At 35.4% G+C, this 21,828-nt stretch overlaps 5 protein-coding genes across 7 annotated transcripts in view; all 5 read left to right on the top strand.

The window, feature by feature from the left end:
• The first annotated feature begins 1,016 nt into the window (after window positions 1-1,016).
• LOC111709802 (folliculin) lies at window positions 1,017-4,251 on the top strand. The gene is made up of 6 exons (XM_023483713.1): window positions 1,017-1,375; window positions 1,604-1,755; window positions 2,171-2,226; window positions 2,341-2,524; window positions 2,959-3,040; window positions 3,337-4,251. The coding sequence occupies exons 1-6, from the start codon at window positions 1,210-1,212 to the stop codon at window positions 4,089-4,091; spliced, it is 1,395 nt and encodes a 464-aa protein (XP_023339481.1). The 5' UTR covers window positions 1,017-1,209; the 3' UTR covers window positions 4,092-4,251.
• Window positions 4,252-4,413: 162 nt separating this feature from the next.
• LOC111709803 (ER membrane protein complex subunit 7 homolog) lies at window positions 4,414-6,857 on the top strand. Its single transcript, XM_023483714.1, has 4 exons — window positions 4,414-4,660; window positions 5,171-5,299; window positions 5,815-5,976; window positions 6,382-6,857. The coding sequence occupies exons 1-4, from the start codon at window positions 4,442-4,444 to the stop codon at window positions 6,523-6,525; spliced, it is 654 nt and encodes a 217-aa protein (XP_023339482.1). The 5' UTR covers window positions 4,414-4,441; the 3' UTR covers window positions 6,526-6,857.
• Window positions 6,858-8,718: 1,861 nt separating this feature from the next.
• LOC111709801 (28S ribosomal protein S28, mitochondrial) lies at window positions 8,719-9,526 on the top strand (the record flags this gene model as incomplete). Its single annotated transcript, XM_023483712.1, is given in 2 exon segments — window positions 8,719-8,961; window positions 9,370-9,526. Coding segments are annotated over 2 exon segments (385 nt in total), but the record flags the coding sequence as incomplete, so codon positions are not given.
• On the top strand, window positions 9,488-12,331 carry LOC111709800 (telomerase Cajal body protein 1). The gene is made up of 6 exons (XM_023483710.1): window positions 9,488-9,572; window positions 10,100-10,629; window positions 10,780-10,936; window positions 11,102-11,594; window positions 11,747-11,954; window positions 12,076-12,331. Exons 1-6 carry the CDS (start codon window positions 9,532-9,534, stop codon window positions 12,270-12,272), a joined length of 1,626 nt encoding a protein of 541 aa, XP_023339478.1. The 5' UTR covers window positions 9,488-9,531; the 3' UTR covers window positions 12,273-12,331.
• A 3,780-nt stretch (window positions 12,332-16,111) lies between these two features.
• Window positions 16,112-21,828, top strand: part of LOC111709798 (8-oxo-dGDP phosphatase NUDT18) — a 43,755-nt gene continuing 38,038 nt past the window's right edge. For 2 of the 3 annotated variants that reach the window (XM_023483706.1, XM_023483704.1), the window contains exons 1-5: window positions 16,112-16,212; window positions 17,237-18,551; window positions 20,036-20,103; window positions 20,395-21,115; window positions 21,624-21,692. In XM_023483706.1, coding sequence (XP_023339474.1) covers window positions 17,734-18,551; window positions 20,036-20,103; window positions 20,395-21,115; window positions 21,624-21,692 — 1,676 coding nt within the window. In that variant the 5' untranslated portion in view covers window positions 16,112-16,212; window positions 17,237-17,733. The remainder of the gene's footprint in view (window positions 16,213-17,236; window positions 18,552-20,035; window positions 20,104-20,394; window positions 21,116-21,623; window positions 21,693-21,828) is intronic. The other variant, XM_023483705.1, reaches the window with a different exon arrangement.

The following is a 21,828-nucleotide window of genomic DNA, read 5'->3' as shown; positions in this document are numbered from 1 at the left end:
CCTAGCCGCAGCGCTCGGCCCAGAAAGTGTCTTAGATAACCTAACCCGTGGTCGCAGCGCTCGGCCCAGAAAGTGTCTTACCCCAACCTAACCTAACCCTAAATAATAATAAATAAATACTAATTTGGTCATGTACAAAATTGATAGGAGGTGGGGGGGCCTGGGGGGGTCCAAAAATCGTTCATTAGGACAGAACCAATCTTTTGCAATTCCCTATTGGAAATTTTAATAGTTTTACGTGTTATATTATAAATATTATTATTATTTATAGCATGTGGTTACAATGTTAAATTAGCCAACCTATATATAAATTTGGCTTGTCTGTTTGGGTGTCTGTTTGTTTGTTTGTGTCCTATAAACGTCAAAACGGCTGAACCGATCTTGCCCAAATTTTGTGTGGGATTTCACGTGACCCCAGGGAAGGTTTATGAATGATCAAAATTTTAAAAATTTGTGTTGAATAGTTCTCTATTTCTTAAAAGTTTGAAAATGCGCAAACAAATATTATAAAATCCGCAAACATTATTTGCTTTTGTTTTATACTGTACAAAGAGAAGATGCTCAGAGATAAAGTCACAGTTAAAAGTTGAAATAGAAGATGGGCAATTTGTTCATGCTTCTTATATGTACCAAATGGTTGAGGTTGGACATGTGGCCACAGTGCCCCAGCTACCCAGCCTGTCCAAGCTTCACTGCACGTCCTAGTAATAATCCTAACCTAACCCTGAAATAATAAAAAACAAATATTAATTTCATGGTGAAAATTGTAGTTTAAATAGCATATAATAAAATATTGGGGGGCGGGAAGGGGAGGTGTCCAAAAAAGCTGATACTAGGACTGAACTCTTAATTCATCAATTTTACTTTTATCTAATTTGAAGCATATTATCTAATAATGATTTATAAAATGTATACACTTCTACGACATTTCAAAATAATTTTTTAAAATGTAAGACAGGTTTATTAACTAAAAAGGAATTTAATTAAATATCATAAATATCATAAAAAATGGATTTGATAATTATAATTTATAATAATTTTTTAAGGTTTATATGATGCCGGGTTCTATGCTAGTGCCCGTCCTTCGCAGGGGGACTGGGCTCATTCATCATATCAGATGGGTGGGACAGAGAAATTTAGAGAAATGGGCGTGTCTATACTCCAGCCTGAGCGGTTGGATGCCCGAGTTTAACTATTTAAAGTTTTATCATGGCCAGTTTTCTTGGTCTTTGTCACTTTTGTGAATATCATGGACCAACAGTTGTTATGCTGACACAGTCGCTGAGACAAGACAGGACGGAGGGAATCTGTGCCGGCGACAGCTGTCCGCTGTTTACATGTGATGAAGATGTTCTGGAACCTATAGAATTGACAGGTTCTTGTCATTTTACAAATTTGGATTTTTATTCGGAAAATCTGGCCGAGGTTTATTTTATGTTTTTTATCATTGAAATAAGACTTCTAATCTTAAGGTGTAAGAAGTGGGACATTACACCGATTTAAGATAATATAATTTTATCCATCTTTTTATGAAAGGTGTCTTGAAGGGGTAATTCCTTAAAAATGTAATTTTTGTATTAAAACTAAACTGATCTAATCCTAGATGAATCTCTGTACGGAAGGAGAATGATACTGAGAGGATTAAGAGAAGGATCTGGACAGAGTGGGTGTAGTGGATGCTGGTCCCTAGGTCCAGCAAGAGGAGCAATATTCTCATCAGATACCAGTTCATCTACTTCATACATTAGTTCACAGGTTTAGTCTATAGTTTTACATTTTGTTGTCATAACTTTTGTTTGAAACTTTTTAAATTTCATGAGCTGGATCCCTCAATTTTCGTTATCCCTGCCATGGGTTTTGATCCTCTGCACAACAAAGGAGACAATTGCTTAGTTATGGATTCACAGCACAAAAGTTTTGACCTCTGTTTATTGGTATTTTGTTTCGTATTTGTTGAACTTACTCTGGATTTTTATCCATAATGAAAACTTATACCCTTTCTTATTGTAAAATCCTTTATACCTTCTCATTATCTTTTCAAATGTATTGAATGGGTTTTTTTCCTTTTTAAATAGCTTTGCATGAATTTTTTCATCACGTCTTGATTGTTTTAAAGGATTTGATTTTAATCTGAAATTTTCCAAGAATTTATATTTAAAAATCTATTTAGAATGGACTAGGTCCTGTATCTAAACAAGCACGTGATGCTGCAGTGAAATCTATAAGGAAAGGAGAAATATTTAAGAAATGTCTCCAATTAGATTTGCATTGTCTATAAAGGAATTTGAAGTATTCAAACTGTTTTTCCTTTTTTACTTTTATAAAACTATTCTCCTGCAGCTGTGAGGTTTTGCCAAACAAAACTGGTTCCATGATGTTTACAAACAACCAGGCGACGACGATAATGTCGGAGACATTCTTCCTTAAGGACTCCACTGCGCGGGGGCTACAGCGCTACTTCAGTATTATACTTGGGAACAAGGAGAAGGGGTTCATACTTAGATCTTTCACAGAGATTCAACAGGAAATATTATTGAGATTTCCATTACTATTCAGTCAGATTAAAGTAAGAAATGCACAATTTATATCGGTACCTCTTCACTGATCAGTGATCATCGTGGGAAGAGAAACCCGTGTGCTTATCTTCAAAATGGTGTTCGAATTGTGTGCAATGTGAACTTAACACAGCTGTCTTCAGTCATTACTCGAAAATCCAGAATATTCAGTGTGCAATATTGATTTTCCGCCGCTAGAAAGTAAATATTAAACATTTCGTTTTTGAAAAACATCTTGCGAACTACAAGCGTTGTTGAATATGAAGAAGGACAAGTCTAACATCCTTAATTAGTCAAAATTTTTAAGGGTACTGTTGTGAATCGGACATAATCTTAACATAATTTTTTAAAGATTAAAAATCCGTCTTTGCATTCCTTTGTAATCTTAATAATATTGATTTAGAAACTTCGAGAATTGATACAAATTTTGTGTGAGAAATGTGATTCTAACTTTATTGTTGAAACCAAAGGATCAAATAGTAAAGGTAGTTTTTACTAGGAAAGTTACATCGGGATCCATTCTTTTTTACATCTTAACAATATTTATTCCCCTTAGGCGTTACTTTTACTTCTGAGGTATTATTTGTTGAATCGGGAATACAATTGTTGGGGAAAATAAATGAATTTTTTGGGTATGAAGTATTAAAAGGATAAATTGCCTTTTGGTGTCCATTTTTGTTTATTTTTGTTCCTCTAGACCATTAAAAATTATCCGGGGATAATTTAATTTTGAAAATATATATCCCTGAACTAAACTCAATTTAATTTTTCGATTTTCTAGAGTTTTGTGAGAAACGATTTCGTAAAAGACACGAGAATAATGAACCCGCCAGGAACCTGTCGGAGCTGGTCTCCGATCCTTCCTTATTTCTCTTCATCCATAGACATTTCTCTCGTCTGCTCAACCTCCTGGAGACAGGAACTACGGAGAAGGCAGTTGTCGGCCAACCTGTGAAAGTTAGTCCTGTTCTAGAGGAGACAAGGATATTATCCTTCCTAAACATTATCAATGGTTTGGAACCTAGTGCGGGACGGTTACTTATCTTCTCTCTCCTAGCTGGAAGAACACTTGAGATACGTAGCTCAACCAGAGAAGTTGGAAGAAGGATTGCTGATGCTTTGTCTCTAATCCTGCCGAATAACAAGACCAGGGACGTTACTTACTTCGCCAATGTTGTTTTAACTCGTACTGAAGGAAACGGTTTCAATCAGACGCTTGAAGTGAATAATCAAGGATGTTTTTCCTTCACCAGTATCCGGTGTAAGTGTGAAGAAAATGTAGGCAATTGTTCTGAATGTTCGACCGTGAGCAATAGCACTGCTGTTCAACGTATGATTAATGTTGCTAAATGTTGTGAATTAAACAGTTGCACAGTGCATACGAGCATACTCGCTGCAGTTGAGGGTATACTAGCTCACGCTAAGGTTTGGAAAAGGATCGGATCGGGGGCTGACAAGAGAACGTTTCTTCGACGTCTAGGGTTCGGATTTTCTGATGCAGAAATATTGAATTTTTTTCAGATCTTCATTAGTTAGTCTTCCGCTTTATACTATATATATATTTATTTTTGTATAATAATATCAACGCTTTCTACTCTGGTGCTCAGTAATAAGAAATAATCATGCATAAAACATGGAATATATATTTGTGATTTAATTTTTGCAATGAACCAATATATGAATAATTGTATTGTTACATCGATTTATTATGCTTTTATTTTATCAATAACTTAAGCTATTTTGCATTTTAAATTAAGCTTGTATAATTGAAATGAATTTATTATTTTATTTCGCAAACCTGAAGTCTAGTCGAATTAATTTTAGCTTTAATAAATTTTTATATATTTATATTTGTTCAAAGTGCAAACCTTGGTATTTCAGACAGAATGTTGTTAAAACAGTTACAACTAGTTGTACTATCCGGTCTACTGGCCGTCGTATTGACGGAAGAAGAGAGTGGAGAGGGGGAGGGGAACTATAAAATCGAGGGTAAATTAACCCCACCTGACGTTAAAAGTTTGAACTGGGTTTCTGATGTTAGCATAATCCTGGACGGGGGGAAGAGAAGGACTTTTCTAAACGAAGACAACAGCTTCTCTATACAGGTATTGACGCAATGGTGCAGCAATTATTGTATGTAATACGTAGTTGTTAAATCAAGATAAGTGTCAAAGCTATTAAGTATGATTTTTTTTATATCAATTTAAAGGAACTAACATTGTGATTTCAAGGGACCTTCCATTTATAGAGGGTATGCCCAATTTACAACGGTATAACCCATCAACAAGGTGTAAGATATCGTCGTTTTCTTGCGTGAGAACTTTTTATTTCTAATAATCTTCTTATTCTCTCTGAAGCAGAAATGCGCAAGTCACTTTTAAAATCGCTACTCAGGAGTAACTTGAAAAAGAATTTTTATGTGCGATATCTATTTAGAAGATCTAGGATGAGGTTTAATCGCAGATTATTTTTTGAATAGAATTTTTTCAAGTACAATGGAAGATCTTTCTCAGATTCAGGTGTTTTAATAAAAATGTTTCAACCCTGGAATTCTATTATGGGGGTGTGAATTGTTATTCAAAGCAAAAAGTTTAAAACTTGTACTTTGTTTGTAGGGAGTAGGATCTGGAAGCTATCTACTGGAGGTAGAGCACCCAGACTACATGTATGAACCTGTGAGGGTCGACATCAACTCCAAGGGGAAGCACAGGGCCCGTAAGAACAACCAGGTTCAGCCTAGTCAGGTTTGTACTCATTTCTCAATATGACTCTTCACAGCATTTTTCAATCAACATTAAATGTTCCTCTAAAAGATTCAGGGTTTTAAGACAATGTATTTAAAAAATGGCCGTCATCGAGTTTTTGTTTTGTTATAATCTTATTTTATCTTTTGGTTTTACTAGAATTTTTTTATTGAACCGTATTCCTTCTTTGGACAATTTTAAAACTTTCACAGTAGATTGTAATCAACTCCTTCATCTTTTCAACGTTTTAATGGACTATAAGCGAACCTCCATGCAAAAATGACAATGCCTGATTCATCCGGTACCCTTGAAACCTTTATCTGATCAATAATGTATGAGACATTGTCGTTTTTCTGGGTTAAAAGTGTTTAATTCTGATAATTCCTGTTTGTTTTCATGCAACAGAAATGCGCAATTCCCTTGTGTAGAGAAAACAAAGTTGAAAATAATCGTGCATTGCTATTCTTGCATGGAGGGTCACTACGCTAACAGTCCCTTTAATGTTTATTGTTAAGGTTACTCAGCTACCGTATCCTCTACGAATGAAACCGCTAGGACGTTTCCGATATTTCCAGCAGCGTGAAGAGTGGAAGGTGACAGATATTCTCTTCAATCCGATGGTCATGATGATGGTTCTACCCCTTCTCCTCGTCACAGTTCTACCCAAGATGATGCAGGTCAGAGTCCTGGAGGAGGGGGAATTTTGTTACCCTAATATTTATTTGTTTTATTTGAACACTAATTTATAAAAAGCAGTAAACACTAGAAATCAAACATTAAAAATCAATTTTTACCAAGTGCTCATGATATTTTGCAAGGAGGTATCTGACAAATTATAATTGATATCATTTTATATTTTCATCCCCATCGGGTTTTGTTTTATGGAAATCTCATTTGGTTACACTAAAAATGTGTTTACAGAGAGCTAAAAGTTTCTTCGTTTTCTTGTTAAAATTTTGCTATTGGATTCGGATCCGTGGATCCATATATTTGTACGGTTCCGGATCTGGATCCATGGAGCTAAAATGTTTCGGATTCAATGACTCCGGATCCTAACCACTGCTTGACACTATATATTGCAGGACCCTGATACAAAGAAGGAGATGGAAGAGATGCAGGCTAAGATGAGTGTTCAGAATCAAATGCCCGAGGTTTCAGAGCTTTTTACAAACTTCTTCGGTGGCGGAGCTCAGCCGAAGAAAAAACCGGCGATTCGTCGGAGATAGTTTTCTGCTTCTAGCTGGACAAATATTTTAATATTTTCTTTAATTTTTTATTTTCCTTTAAACCATTGCGAATTTTGTGTTACATTCAAGAAATCGGGCAACCTAGTTCTTTGGGTATTATTGTTGGGTAATATCCAAATTTGATTAGTTGGTTATAATTATCTTTCAAATACTTCTATGTTTAGTTACTCAATATTTTGTATGTTTTTAGGTATAATGTAATCTTTATTAATTGTTTCTAAACTTTTCAGTAAATTCTAATCTTTGTTGTAATTATTTGCACGATGTAATCAAGTACTTTTTTTTCGATTAGGATTAAACAGTTAACACTAGTCTTTGATTGTTCATTTGTTTTTATTAATTGTTTCGTAGTTTCAGAAAATATGAGTTAGTCAACTACATTGGTACAATGGTCTCTGCACAAAACAAACATACCTTTAAAGAATAGAGAAGTTTTGAATATTTATCAAATATTTTTGCGGAAAAGGACTTTTTACCCGCGGATTTTATCGACATGTCGCACCTGCTGGACGAACCTGTTAAGAAATTAGATTTATCCCTGTCAGAAACTCAATATCACAGGGAAGGATGAAATATTAATAAACTATTTATTATCAATTCAAAGAAACTAACATTGTGATTTCAAGGCACCTTCCATTTAAAGAGGGAATGCCCAATTTAAAACGGTATAACCCATGAACAAGGTGTAAGATATCGTCGTTTTCTTGCGTGAAAACGTTTAAATTCTATTAATCTCCTTATTCTCTCTGAAGCAGAAATGCGCAAGTCACTTTTAAAATAATATTGAAATAAGAAGACAAGATGATGGACATTTCGTGCATTCTGGATCAGAAAGGTTTAAGGATATCGTTGTGACATGCTACGCTGAAAATAACAGTTCTCACTTGAAATTACGTAATTTTCCACTGTTTTCATACAATAGGCAAAATTGCCTATAAAATCACATTTTCCATTAAAAACGGCAAACATCTTTACAAAAATGTTGAGATGAGAAAGATTCACTTCAAGAAACTTCCCTTTATTTTTTCCAATCAGGAAATTAACCATATTAACATTTATCCTTGGATAGAGAGATTGGAGCAGGAGTCTTGAACCCGGAGACTAAACTCGAGTACGCCAAGAACCTCGCTAGATCTCCGTTTCAGGTAATCACCCATCAATCAGGAATACTAGGTCCTTCCAGGCGGCTTTGCGCCACTTTTTAAATAACAATTTTTAATTCTAATGTTGTTGGTTTTCTTTCTATTATTTTTTCTGTTTTCATGAAGGGATTTCCAAGTTTTTAAAACTTTCCTTAGACAATTTTTCCCAATCGGTTCACCGCCGTTTGGACGTTAATTCAATCCAAAGAAACAAACTACTTCTCATGAAATAAAAATGTGAGGTTCATTGTTGAGAAAAGCCCAAAAAATTGTTCAAAAAATAAAATTTTTGATTTAAAGATAATTTTTTCTTTCCAAAAATGAAAAATGGTAATCAATGTCTCATACAGGACATGACAACTGTTTAAACTCACTCCCCCTGTATTCCAGGGAGATATTCAGAAAGGGTTAAAGCTGCTGGAGGAGCTGTTCTTCTCTAGTCAGGAGATTTGTGATCAGGACTGTTTACTCCATCTTAGTGTTGGTTAGTGTAGGATCAGTTGACAGAGTTGTTGTCCCAGATATACAGGAGTAGAACTAGTTCTATACTACTCTCTCATATTATACCACATTCCTATTGGAAGAAATAAAATACTATTATCTATACTCAAGACATAACAGATAAATGGTCTACACCTAGGTCCCAGATATACAGGAGTAGAAATAGTTCTATACTACTCTCTCATATTATACCACATTCCTATTGGAAGAAATAAAATACTATTATCTATACTCAAAACATAACAGATAACTGGTCTACACTTAGGTCCCAGATATACAGGAGTAGAGCTAGTTCTATGCTTGTCTATTCCTAGAGTTACACAGAATATCACCTTAGTGACTAGTTCATGAAAATTGTATTAATTTAAATGTTAATGTTTTACCAAGATTTTTGATTGAAGTGGCAACTTTATTCTTTTGCTGACCTTTCTTTTTTAAAGCTTTTAGTTCACGTCCCTTGTAATTTATCAAAATATAATAGGTTTATAAACAATTATTCGTATGCTAAGAATTCAGAATACAGAGTNAGAGCTCCGGGGCAAGCAATAGATATATCCAGTCTTAATAATATCAAGCCAATCCAACCTATCCGGTTATGTTCCACTAAACCGGAGAAGGTGGAAACCTTCGCGTCCTTGTTCCGATCCTGCAAGTTTACCCAGATGGGGGACCCGGTGGGGAAGGTGGTTGTAGGGAAGATTTATCATATTGTCGAAGAAGATCTGTATATTGATTTAGGACTTAAATTCCCCTGCGTCTGCCAGAAACCAAGGTAAAGACGACAGAAAATTTTCCCCATGTTCATTGTTCATCTTTGCTTAACGGTAATCTTGGTCTTGGTCACATCTTCATTTGTTTTAGCAATCTCTATGACATTTTGCATTTTGGCATGCGCACATTAATTGTGCTGTATTTTTATAAATGAGATGAAAAAGAGATCAAAATTTTCATAGTTTTTCCTCTTTTTCTTTGTTTTTATAAGCTTTTTTCGACGAGACTTCTGCAACAAGGACAAGCGAGGGGTTTTATATACGCACCTGTAAATCAAGATACTTATTACCAACAGTAGGGTTTTCAACTCAAATCGATTTCCCCCCTTGTTATTAATAGTAGAATCGAACACGAATTAACTTTTTCTTGTGAAAAATTAAACACAAATGATTATATTCAATGTTTTTAGGGATAGCCGGGAGAGGTTTACTCGTGGTTCTGAGGTTCTGGTTCGGATTAATAGTTTAGAACTCTCTCAACGTTTCCTGGGATATGATCAAGATTTAACCCTGCTGGAAGCAGACGGTCATCTAATAGGACTTAAAAAATAAATTTAATGTTTTAGATAAAAATGAATCCCTGTGAGGAGGCAATATTGTCCAGTATAAAAAGGAAATGATATATCAAAGAAAGGTTCAAATGAATTCAATCTGTTTTGTCCTTTTTTATATTATATACTAATACATCTGCTGTATAAAAATGTGTTGTTTAGTTGTTTAATTTAAGCCCTTCTTAGATCCATAGAGTCCGGATGTCGCAATTTCAAGTGAACCTCCATTGAAATAGGGCTCATAACGTTTTCATTAATCATTTATCTGATCAATAATGTTCAAGTGAACCTCCAATAAAATAGGGCTCATAACGTTACCCATTAATCATTTATCTGATCAATAACGTGAACGAAATCGTTGTTTTTCTAGCTTGGAAAAGTGTTTAATTCCAAAATTCCTCCATTGTTTCTATTGCAGTAAATCAGCAAGACTATTGTGAAAAAAAAATCAAGGAAGAAATCATGGAAATTGTATATCACATTCATTCATGACCGTTGTGACAATCGAACATTGCATTCTAGAAATATGAGAGTCACTTGAAATTACATTCAGTCTTTTAAAAAAAAAATCACTGATATATTTCCTCAGTACTGAGCTGAAGTTCTATACGAACAATAGATTAGCGGATACTAGAAGTTTATCTCTTGCATCGTCATCACCCTGTCGAGACAATACCCTGGAAACAAAACTGATTGTAGAGCAGCAATCTTGTCTCAGATTAAATGTTAACAAATCAAAATCTTTTGAGAATTCTAGCGATCCTCCATGGAAGAAGAAGAGAACCTTGTCAGATGTAGAATATTCTGCAGGCTTGACAGAACCACCGGTTCCAGATAAGCAGTTGGAGCAGCTGGAGGAGCTGGAGCAACTGGAGCAGGAACAAGATTTCAATTGGAATCAAGAACGAGGACAGCAGGATGAGATGGGTAAGGAGGATCAAGAGCAAAATGAGAACATCGAACCGGTTGAAAGTATTGAGCCTGGAGTAGAAACTGTAAATATATCTGAACCTGTGTTAGATTATCGGAGTAATATTTTTTTAGAAGGTTCGGATATCAGAGAAGTTTCAACAGAATCCACACAATGCTACAAAACGGAGTCAAATTATTTAAGAACAGGTGTGAAGAGGTTTTTAATTTTTTCCTTTAATCGCTAGAGTTAAAAACTGTTATGATCTATCCACATATTTATTATTAATTTTAGGAATGGAATGGAATAATGATGTAAGATTTTATATTAAAATTTTTATTTTCTTTTTCTTTTACTAGATGAAGTACCTGATGGCTTTGAAGATATATTTGATTTCTCGCCAACACTTCCAGATTTAGTTTCCTACTCCACAACCAGCTTTGGGAACTACTGCACCAAGGGGTGTTCCTGGTTTCCGTCGGGGAACAAGATTCTGGTTCCATGCGAGGACGCAAGGTTAGGAAATCATTTTAGGTTTAATAAAGCTTGATTTGGCAATTTTTTAAATATTTAAAACAAATGTTCTTCAAAAGCCAAAATTGCGCGACACAAAAAAACCTTAGTTAAACATTAAGTAAAAACTATTAGATGAGAATTTACTCACACCTTTTTCTTTTCCAGGTTCAGGATATTTGATGTTGAAGATGGTGGAGAAGATATTGATCCATGTGGATCTATAAAAGAGACGGAGATGATTTACGATTACTGTTGGGAGGGAGAAGGTTCAAGATTCCTGAGTACAGGTCGGTATCAACCAATCCATCTGTGGGATCCGACACGCGAAGAACTGGTCGCAACCTATAAATGTTTCAACCACCTGGATGAAATAGCTCACTCATTCTCCCTCTGCATGATACCGTCGGGAGGAAAGTTCTTGACAGGCCTGAAGAATCAAGTTAGAACGTATGATTTATCCCGACCTGGTCGGGATTGTGATATTAACGTGACAGGAAATAAGTCTGGAGAAGGACTAGTTGGGATAATCTCCAGTCTCAGTGTTAACTCCGATATGAACATGTATGCGGCGGGGAGTTACAGTAAAACTGTTGGATTGTATAGTTTAACCGGTTCTAGAATATGCTTACTAGCCGGACACAGGGGCGGAGTAACTCAGGTCAGTCCAATGTATACGAACTAAGGGAACATAGCATTTTCCTTGAACTCAATTGTTCAGTTCCTTTGGTAATTTTTGTTATTTAAAAGCAGATATTCTTAAAAGAATGGACTCAGTTTATAAAGAGCACTTTGTTAAACTCGTTTTTTCAGGTTTCCTTTAGTCCTGATAACCGGAGACTATACAGCGGAGCAAGGAAGGATGATGAAATATTATGCTGGGATATCAGAAACCCAGGACATTTACTTTACTCTCTCCAACGTGAGGTTTCAACCAATCAAAAGATAGGATTTGATTTCGCTGGAAATCACATCGTCTCCGGTGGGACTGATGGAAGTGTGCGGATATGGGATTCTCTAGGTAGATTTTTAATGATTTTGAAATTTAAATGAACGTTTCTTAGTAAATTCAAAAGCAAAATCCTGGTTTCCGTTTGATAATTATGTATTTCTTAATTTTTTACTTAAACAAATTTGTTTAGGAGAAATTGTATCTGGATACTTACTCCATCCGGATTCAGTTCCAGGACTAAGTGTTCATCCGACCCTGCCTCTGATAGCAACCAGCTCTGGACAGAGACACTCCGATCCTAAATTAACCTTCGACGATGTTGACATTGTCATCGAAAATTCCCTAAAAATCTGGAATTTTTCAAAGAAAAGACGTGGAAAACTGTGATAAATTTATTAATTAAAACTATGATAAAGATCCTCAATCTTCCTGTGATTGGTTTCAGACAAATGTTGGTTCACGCTACGGACCGCGGGACGGAGTTGGGTAAACTTCGCCAGGATCAGGTTCTAACTGATGTTATCCTAGTCTCCGATGATACCGAGATACATGCGCACAAACTTCTCCTCTCTCTACACTCATTTTACTTCAGGAACAAATCCCACAATTTTTTTTCTTCTTTTTTTCTATTTTTTTTTAAAGTTCTGACCGTTTTCACAGGATTCAGGTCTCTAGCTTTTAAAAAGTAAACTGAAATCACTCTTCATACCTGTTAAAATAATATTGATTCCTCAAACTGTAAAATAGAATCTTGATGGCGCCCCCTAGCTAGAAATAGAGCAGGGAGCTGTTTGACGATCTCTTGCTTCTTTATCTAACTGGATTTGATTTAAACCCCTGTCAATAGCAGTTTATCTTTTCAATTCGCTGTTCAAATAAAGAATAGATAGGATCACAAGCCTGGAGCTTTAAAAACACTTTAGGCGCACTCTAGTGTACAGTGTAAACACAGTGGATAATGAAAATGTATGAATGTAGAATTTGGTTTTTTAGAACGTTGTTCCAATCTACAGGGTTTTCAGAGTCAGAATCAGACAGGGTACATATTTCAAGGTGCATTATATAATAGAATTAATCTTAATAATTTGAATTACAAAACATTCTTATTTAAGAAATTTTTCGTTTCATATTTTATTTTATCTTAAAAACATTTAAATTTTATTAGTGTTCCGAGTGATGTACTGCATGGATTGATTGACTATATATACACCGGAAACCTGTTCCTGAAAACCGGTTCTGACCGGGTTGACACTGCCCTACTCTACCTACAAGCAGAAACTCTATTACAGCTTAACGATCTCAAACTCAGGCAGGGAAATCATGAATGCAAAAACAAAAGTTACATTTACTTTCGGAGCTCATATAGAATTTTTTCGGCTCGGCCTCCGTTGGGGACTGAATCCCCCGGAAGTCACTTGTCCAGGCGGGGGAGGGGGCAAATCCCTTATAGCCCCCCCCCCTCATATAAACGGCAAACGACCCTGATTCACATGTTCGAATTATGTTACGTAATTATGATTTCTAATCCTGACTTCAGAAAAAAGCTTGAAACTATTCTTATCTCCGACCTGAATGAGAACGAGAGCCTGGAGAACCTGCTCCGACACTGGAACCACTCCGTCCTCTTTGATCTTGAAACCTTGATGAAAAATCTGGAGAAAATTCTAGACCTTAAATTAGAATTGTTCATGCAGAATAGAGAGAACAGAAACCTTTTTTCAATGCTTGGATTTGAGGTAAAAAGAAAATGTGCTTTTTAGACCGGTAAAGAGTGAACCATAAATGAAAATAATTTAAAGAACTTGTTTGTCTTTGCATTGAAGAGTTATGAGAGTGTTTAAAGTTTACTACACGATATCTCAACATATTTCTGAAAGTGTTCAATTTTTGTTCGGTCGGATCCTCAAAATATGTGGATCCCAGGATCCGGATCCCTAAAAGTATGTGGATTCCATGATCCGGATCCTCAAAAATATGTGGATCCCAGGATCCGGATCCTCATAAATATGTGGATCCCAGGATCTGGATCTTCAAAAATATGTGGATCTAAGGATCCGGATCCTCAAAAACATGTGGACCTTAGGATCCTGATCCTCATAAATATTTGGATCCCATGATCCGGATATATTGGTTTCAAAGACAAAACATTGAGTTTCTGCCAAATCAAATATGTTTTGTTTCCTCCAATGTCTTTAAAATATTTATGATGAAAAAGTTTTAAAAATGCAAAACTTTAAAAAGCTATGCTTGAATTAGTTGTCTGAGTCCTGATTTTAATTCATATCAAGGAGATGAATCGGATACTATCGAGGAGAAGTATCTGTGTTAGGTCAGAGCTCTCCCTTCTCAACCTTATCCTGGGGTGGGCGGAGTCAAATATATCAGATACCGAGGATTATATATTCCTAGCTCGCCTACTCAACCTGACATATATAGATAGGAGAACCGTACTAAACAAGGCAAGGGTGTGTCTCCTTTTCTTTTTTGAAATAAACAAAAAAAAAGGATAAGAAAAGGAAAAAATCGCTCAAATACTTTGTTAAAAATTGACCCAGAAATAAAAAAACGGTGTATGATAAATCAAAAATGAACGAAAATATTTAATAGAAATAAAGCTATAAAAGAAAACACACTCCTGTTCCAAGGTGACCAAACTGTTCCCTGATTTCAATTCTACCCTTTGCTCAAACCAGGAGTCCAGCCTTAGATCCTGTGACAGATTCTACTACTTGGTGGAGTACAAGCTTAGCAAGTCCCAGCTCAGGAATATCGAAGATTTTGTGGACAAGGGAGAGAAGAGCGGATTCTATAGTATAAGTTTGCCCAGCGGATCATGTAACAAGGTTCAAGAGATCACAAGCGCGTCCTCTCTTTGCGGAACCTGTAACGGAAACTATTTCAGACCTGTCACTCAGGTTCTTTCTTTTAATCTAGAAAAAATTTAATTGTTGTTGCGTAAAAGACAAAATTTAAGAATCGAAGGTTAACAAATACACATTTTTAGCATTGATGGATTAGAGTTAGGGTTGGATATACCTTATTTATTTTTCTTTCAGGCCACTTCTTACTTTTTACGTGGCGGGAAAATGCTCTTCTTCGGAGGAAAAGTAGATTCCGACTCCAGGTCCCGTCAGTCAAGGAAGGATGTTTTAAGTTATGATACTGTGAATAAAGTGTGGATGCCTCCCATAAAAAAGCTTCTAAGCTCCTCAAAAAAGTACAAAAAACTGACTTTAGAACAAATGGATTTCAGTGAAGAGTGTTGTTATGCCCTGTTCAAAGGAGAGACGGAGAAAAATGAGATTGTTTACTATATAGATGAAGTCAGCTTGGACGGACTGAATCCGGGAACTAAACCGTCCACAAGTTTTCTCTCCAACCTACCCAGCTTGTTCAAGGACGGTTTCAGTTTATGCTATGATCAGGGTTCGAATATTTATGTATGCGGAGGTCAGGGGTTTGCAAGATTTAACCTTGAAACTCAGTCCTGGGAGAAATTACAAAAACCTATCGGAGATCTAGGAGAGGAGAAACCCTGGTTGTCTGGAGTACAATCTAGTATATTCTTACTCTCAGGCAAACCTAAATCTGGAGATTCATCCCTTACAAATCATCTACAGGTTGGTTTAACAGGGTATTTTTTTAAACAAAATTCTCATCTAACCTCGCAAAAATTGTCTAATATGATGAAGATTTCCGTTATAATCAACCATCGCGCTATTACAAAAACCAGGGTTTATACTTTCTTGTAAATTTCTTGAATTTTGATCATTACTTTTTAAAAGTATTTTACAGGTTTGAAAAACGTTGCGCCTGAACAAAATCAGTCCGAACTTTATGTAAACTTTGAGTATGATGATCTTTGGACAGCAGCGGGGAGTCGTAGAGAAAGGAAACAGGACCCACACGACCACACTGCACAGGAGTGCACAGTGGGCCACCCCTAGTTGCCATACTCACCCTAAAATATGTGCAAAGGGGAGAAGGGCTAGGGGGATCGGTACACCAGCCTGGACTGACCGATAATCTTAATCTTTGGTTTACTCCATGTTTATTTCAGATGATTCATATAGACCTGCTTAGTTGGAGATTAATCTTAATCTTAATCTCCGGTTTACTCCATGTTTATCTCAGATGTTTGATGTAGACCTGCTTAGTTGGAGATTAATCTTAATCTTAATCTCCGGTTTACTCCATGTTTATCTCAGATTTTTGATGTAGACCTGCTTAGCTGAAGATTAATCTGTAATCTTAATCTCCGGTTTACTCCATCCTTTCTTGGTCTTCACAATAATAATTTAATTCTTGCTGGCTGGTGTCCGGCTAGGTAAATATTTACCTCTATTTTTAATCTTAATCTTAATTTCATAAATTAAAAAAAATAAAAAAACATCTATATATAATGCTACAAGCTCGTTTCAGAAAAGGCTTGTCAACTAAAGTTAAGGTCGCCATTCATTTAAAGATTAAAACTCGTAGATTCACAGCGTTGGACTAAATGTTTTATAAAACTTCCTCAAACCGAGAGAAACCTCCGTTTTTCCAACTAAAAATGGATATTATGCCGCCTCATTTTCAAGTATTTTTTTATTCCTGAATGAAAATGTTTATTTAAGTCATAACACATTTAAAATGGCTTTTTTGTCAATTGTATTTAGCATTTGTTACATACAATATCATGTTTCTTTGAATATTTTTAAAGCGTGTTTTTTGAAAATTATTTATCTTACATTTAGAAGGAAACTTCGCACTTGACAGCTCACTAAACTTGTGGAATTAACGTCCCTCATAGGTTATTTAGTTATTTGGTGAATTAATCTCTAGACCCCAATTAGGGGGTATATTGAGAATATCTGCGAGTCTATAGATTCACTGAGTAATTATTTATATCACTATTTTTACTCAAACAATGTCTCCAGCATATCGTTGGTAAATGTTTTAAAACATTTTAGGATTTTTAGCGTTTTTAACTTCTCCCGGCAAACTGTTCCATAGATTCAATTCTCTGATTAAAAAAAATTAACTCATAGGGTCCGGTGTAGCGTTAGATTGTCTCCCCTTTAAATTTGGCCCCTGCCCAATTTAGGGAAACTTTTAGAGGACATCACCATTTTTTGTATTAACATTTAAAGAATAAATAAATATTAAATAGTTGACTTTGTTTAAGATTTTTTGTGGACCAATTACTTTTTTATTTTCATGATTTCAATTAGTGTGGTTGAGTGAGATGGACCAATTACTCCCCGGGACACTGTAGTCTGTACTTAACTGTTTACTTAACAAAACGACTGGAATAGAGTAAATTATTCTCATTCTAAAACTGCCGAATATTAAAAGCATTTATGTTTTAGGAAAAATTTTCTTTTGACTGTGAAGCAGGATAGCGGAGAAATAAGTTTACTTATATCCGGGATAGATGGAGTTTTCTCTCCGGGTCTCATTCTACATCAGGATCAGGTTCCACACTTGGTCCTGTGAAGATGTGTTCATCTCTGGTTATCTCAGATTCTCCTGATCAGGTTCCACACCTGGTCCTGTGAAGATGTGTTCATCTCTGGGTATCTCAGATTCTCCTGATCAGGTTCCACACCTGGTCCTGTGAAGATGTGTTCACTGTTCATCTCTGGATATCTCAGATTCTCCTGAATAATGATGAATTAAGCGAAGCACATCTATTGTTATAAATCTTTTTACTTCTTTTTTTTACATAGATACTTGATGCATAATTCTGTGATATTAACTTGCATTATAATATAAATTACTGACAAAAAATATATTATTGTTGTTATTTTGTTTCAGACAAATGAAAAATATGGAATTTTAAGACATTAATCAATCAGAAACAAAAATGTCTGGTTTCCGAAGAGATATAGAAGATGGTTTCTATGTTCCGCGCTCTGCTAGTCAAGAAATAGAATGGAATGAATCCAGCGACGGATCTGATGAGGATGAAGCAATTATAATACGACGGTTGAACACACCTTTACGAAAACAAGCTTTTAAAAAGAATTCATCTGTTCAGGGGAGAAATGTTCTTTCTAGTGGACGCAGATCCACCAAGGTGGACCTTAATCCTAGGTCATTGAAATATTCAGAATCCAACCCAAGTTCCTCCTACGGGTTCAAAAAAGATGCACTCCCGAACCATGAAAAATCATTATCCATTAAACCTCTTCTCTGTGGTGAACCCATACAAAATATTGAAACAGAACTTGAACTTATTAATGAATCCAATGCTTCCAACTCTCCCCCATCCCCCATCATCACCAAATCCATCAAGAAATTGTCTTCATCGAAGCATTGTCTGAACAGGCCATTTTCAAATATTCCGTCCTCTCCTATTCTCTCCCGTCTGTCTACTGAAACCCCGGCACCGAGTTTCAAACTAGATGATCCTGTTACATCTCCAATACTAAGATCATGTCGAAGATCTAGAAATCCTGTTGGTAAGAGAAAACTGTTCCAGTACACAAGTTCCATCGACTCTAGTTCTGATTCGGAAACCATAAACCGGTCGGATAAGAGAAGGTTCAACACCCCGGAAAAGAATGTGATCGCAATAATCCCGACTTCTCCATCCCCCCCGGCCTCTCAGAAAATTGAAACAGACGAGGAGTTTGATACTCCATGCTTAACGGAGAAGAACAAGACTCCTAATATTTACAGGTCTAGGTTTAGTACAGTTTATTGGAATTTAACCTACAGGGTGTCCTACGAAACATGATAGTAGCAAGACGAAGTAAAGGTTGTATTTAATCTTTGAAATACTTTGCGGCATATATTCATAAACCTAATTATAAAAGTAAAATTTTGAAGTCAATAATTACAAAATACCCCTAGTCTTGGAAATTCCAAAATGTGGTCTGTTTTTTTGTGCTTTCAGTACTACCGGACAGGGGCGGGGGGAAATTCGCCCCCCCCCCCTGAGATTTCGAGGCAAAAAATGTTCCCAATTTGATAAATGTTATTGTTAACGATAAATTTAGAATTATAAATTTGTAAGAAACTAGACTTAAGTTATAATAATGTTCATATCTAGTAATGTTCCTTTATCAAAATTGTAATATTGTTCCTAATTTTCATGCATTTAAGTATAACTAGTAATTTCTTTTTGTTCTTAAATTGCTTATGTTCCTACTATTGTTCCTAATACTGTGTCCGACCCACCTTAAATCCCTGTCCTAATCCTATATTTTTGTTCCTAATTCCTGAGCAATCTTTTTATTGTTCCTAAATCCCTGTCCTAATCCTTTATTTTTGTTCCTCATTCCTGAACAATCTTTTAATTGTTCCTAAATTCCTGTCCTAATCCTTTATTTTTGTTCCTAATTCCTGAACAATGTTTTAATTTTTCCTAAATTCCTCTTCTAATCCTTTAATTTTGTTCCTAAAATTTAAAAATCTAGTTTTTTAGTCTTTAGTCATGAATTTTGACTCTTTTTGAGTCTTTTAAGTCAAAAAAAATTTTTCCCCTGCGGCACGATATTTTGTTCCTAATTATTAATTTTTTTGTTCCTAAAAAATCTTGCCCCCCCCCCCTCACTTAATTTCTGTATCCGCCCCTGCTACCTGAGATGCCAGGACAAGGAGCATTTTGTGTTTATTGTTACAAGAATCATACCTGTGAAAGTAAGTTGACGACTGAATTTCACAAATAAATAAAAAGTTCAAAGACAACTTTTAAGCCGTCTTGCTACTGTCATGTTTCGTGAGACACCCTGTATTCAATGAGCGCTGTTTGGGACAGGGATTTAAACGGAATAAAATAGGAAGATGGTTCTCGACAATTAAAATCTTGCTGGTTAGAGATTTCGAAAGAAAAAGTGATGGTAGCAATTATTTGTTTGAATCGGACAATTTATTTAAAGCTGCAAAGTATGTATCTAAATCTCTCTTCTTTGCGTCCACATGATTTTTTTGTCAAGTGCGTCCTTTCTTGTGCTTTTTCAAGAGTTTTTTCTTTGTACCTTCTTATTAGTGGACCCAAATAATTCAACTTTGTTTGAAACAATTAGATATGATGTAAATTTCCCATGAGTATTTGTGAGCAATAAACAAAAAATAGTATTTCTTTCAAACCGCTAGGGTTAAGTTCCAATGATGTGAACTGCTGAGTGCTGAACAATGTGTTTATATCTCTCAAATTTTAGATCTTTGTTAGATGACGAGGAATCAAATTTAGGGACTCCGTCAGGTTCTATTTACAGTGTCGAGTCAGGTTAAAATAATTTTAATAAAAAGTTTTGTGGTGAATGACGTCTTTTATTACTAGACCAATTTTTTTTAAAATCATTTTTTTTTCTCCAGAAGTTAGGTAAACATTTTTTTTTATAGTTTTATTCGCTGAAATTGGCAAAATAAATAATTTGTTAGAAGAAAATAAATAAATTTTTGCGCACAAACTTATTTTCCAAATTTTTTATTTTTATTTCCCCAGATCTTCAATAAATGACTTGGAATTTGTTTAATTAGATAAGTGAAGTCTTATTTCAATTTAATTATGGTTTAGGTGTATCTCCAATGTTGTGTACCCTATCTCCGATATCAGAATGCATTGGACGGTTTTCTGGTCAACCTCTTACTCCAGTAGAGCGTGACCTACTGGAGGAGATCAAGAAATCCAACAAGAAGAGGAAACCTGTGAAGCAAGGTCTAGCTATACAACTTGAGAAAACGATTAAGATGCGCCGATCAATGAGAGTAATTCAAGAACATGAGATGAACCTGCTCAACCTTAAAAACACTAAATATATGGAACTTAACGTCTCAAGGGTTGAAGTAATCGGAACAGTTGTCTCCGTTCAAGGAGTTCAAGACTCAGGAACCTTGTACAGATTCTATATTCATCTTGAGTTCTGCAATAAACCTGTAGCACCTGGATACAGGATCAGAATACTCAAACCCTTCACAGAGCTTAAAGTTGAGGATCAGAATATCTTAGTTGGCGTCAACGAGTGGGAGAATATTACTACCGGAGAACTAGAGAAGTCTGATAAACCACTCACAGAACCTAGCGATCCATCAAATACAGATCTGACGGAGAAAATTAGAAAACCTTTGTTTCACGACCTACGGTGTGAGTGCCAAAAAATAGAGGGTGATGAACATTTTTGTGATAGTTCTGAAGAATATGAAAATCTGGTGAGCTTTGAGAAATTGAGTGTCCAGTCTTTAAATCGGAGATTCAGCAGTGAAATAACGATCGAACCTCAAAGGAAAGGAAAAGAAAGGTCAGGTTTTTAGGTTTATTAGAAAGGTTAGGTTTATAGATTTATTAGAAAGGTTAGCTTTATAGGTTTATTAGAAAGGTTAGGTTTGTAGGTATATTAGAAAGGTTAGGTTTATAGGTTTATTATAAAGGTAAGGTTTATAGGTTTATGAGAAAGGTTAGGTTTATAGGTTTATTAGAAAGGTTAGGTTTATATGTTTATTAGAAAGGTTAGGTTTATAGGTTTATTGGAAAGGTTAGGTTTATAGGTTTACTAGAAAGGTTAGGTTTATAGGTTTATTAGAAAGGTTAGGTTTAAATGTTTATTAGAAAGGTTAGGTTTAAAGGTTTATTAGAAATGGCTTTTAGGCTTTTAGGTTAACTGCTATTTATTGTAAATGTTAAAATTTTATGATATTGCATTAGTTTTGCATCGATTAAAAAAAAAACAAGAAAACACAATTGTTTACAAAAATAACCTGTTTTTTCATTTTTCTACAAAACTTTTTAAAAATTTGTGATTGGTTCAGGACGGTAAATTCTGTGCTGGAGCTTGTGGATAGATTTGGAGTATCTAGCTCTTCTCCTCAGGCAGGAAGGTTAGAATACTAAATATCCGAGTAGGGTTCAGGGATTCAGATAGGTTCGGAGTATCAAGCTCTTCTCCTCAGGCAGGAAGGTTAGAATACTAAATATCCGAGTAGGGTTCAGGGATTCAGATAGGTTCGGAGTATC

Source organism: Eurytemora carolleeae, unplaced genomic scaffold (genome assembly GCF_000591075.1).
Source record: "Eurytemora carolleeae unplaced genomic scaffold, Eaff_2.0 scaffold174, whole genome shotgun sequence".
Taxonomy (NCBI): domain Eukaryota; kingdom Metazoa; phylum Arthropoda; class Copepoda; order Calanoida; family Temoridae; genus Eurytemora; species Eurytemora carolleeae.
This window is presented reverse-complemented; position numbering and strand designations above follow the sequence as displayed.

Excerpts from the sequence above, each read along its gene's own strand:
- LOC111709802 (XM_023483713.1), top strand. The coding sequence starts at position 1,210 with ATGGCCAGTTTTCTTGGTCTTTGTCACTTTTGTGAATATCATGGACCA. Across the intron at positions 2,525-2,958 it reads CTTTCACAGAGATTCAACAG|AAACTTCGAGAATTGATACA; the intron begins GAAATATTATTG and ends ATATTGATTTAG. Across the intron at positions 3,041-3,336 it reads CAAAGGATCAAATAGTAAAG|AGTTTTGTGAGAAACGATTT; the intron begins GTAGTTTTTACT and ends TCGATTTTCTAG.
- LOC111709803 (XM_023483714.1), top strand. The coding sequence starts at position 4,442 with ATGTTGTTAAAACAGTTACAACTAGTTGTACTATCCGGTCTACTGGCC. Across the intron at positions 4,661-5,170 it reads ACAACAGCTTCTCTATACAG|GGAGTAGGATCTGGAAGCTA; the intron begins GTATTGACGCAA and ends CTTTGTTTGTAG. Across the intron at positions 5,300-5,814 it reads ACCAGGTTCAGCCTAGTCAG|GTTACTCAGCTACCGTATCC; the intron begins GTTTGTACTCAT and ends TTTATTGTTAAG.
- LOC111709800 (XM_023483710.1), top strand. The coding sequence starts at position 9,532 with ATGAATCCCTGTGAGGAGGCAATATTGTCCAGTATAAAAAG. Across the intron at positions 10,630-10,779 it reads GTCAAATTATTTAAGAACAG|ATGAAGTACCTGATGGCTTT; the intron begins GTGTGAAGAGGT and ends TTCTTTTACTAG. Across the intron at positions 10,937-11,101 it reads GTTCCATGCGAGGACGCAAG|GTTCAGGATATTTGATGTTG; the intron begins GTTAGGAAATCA and ends TTTCTTTTCCAG.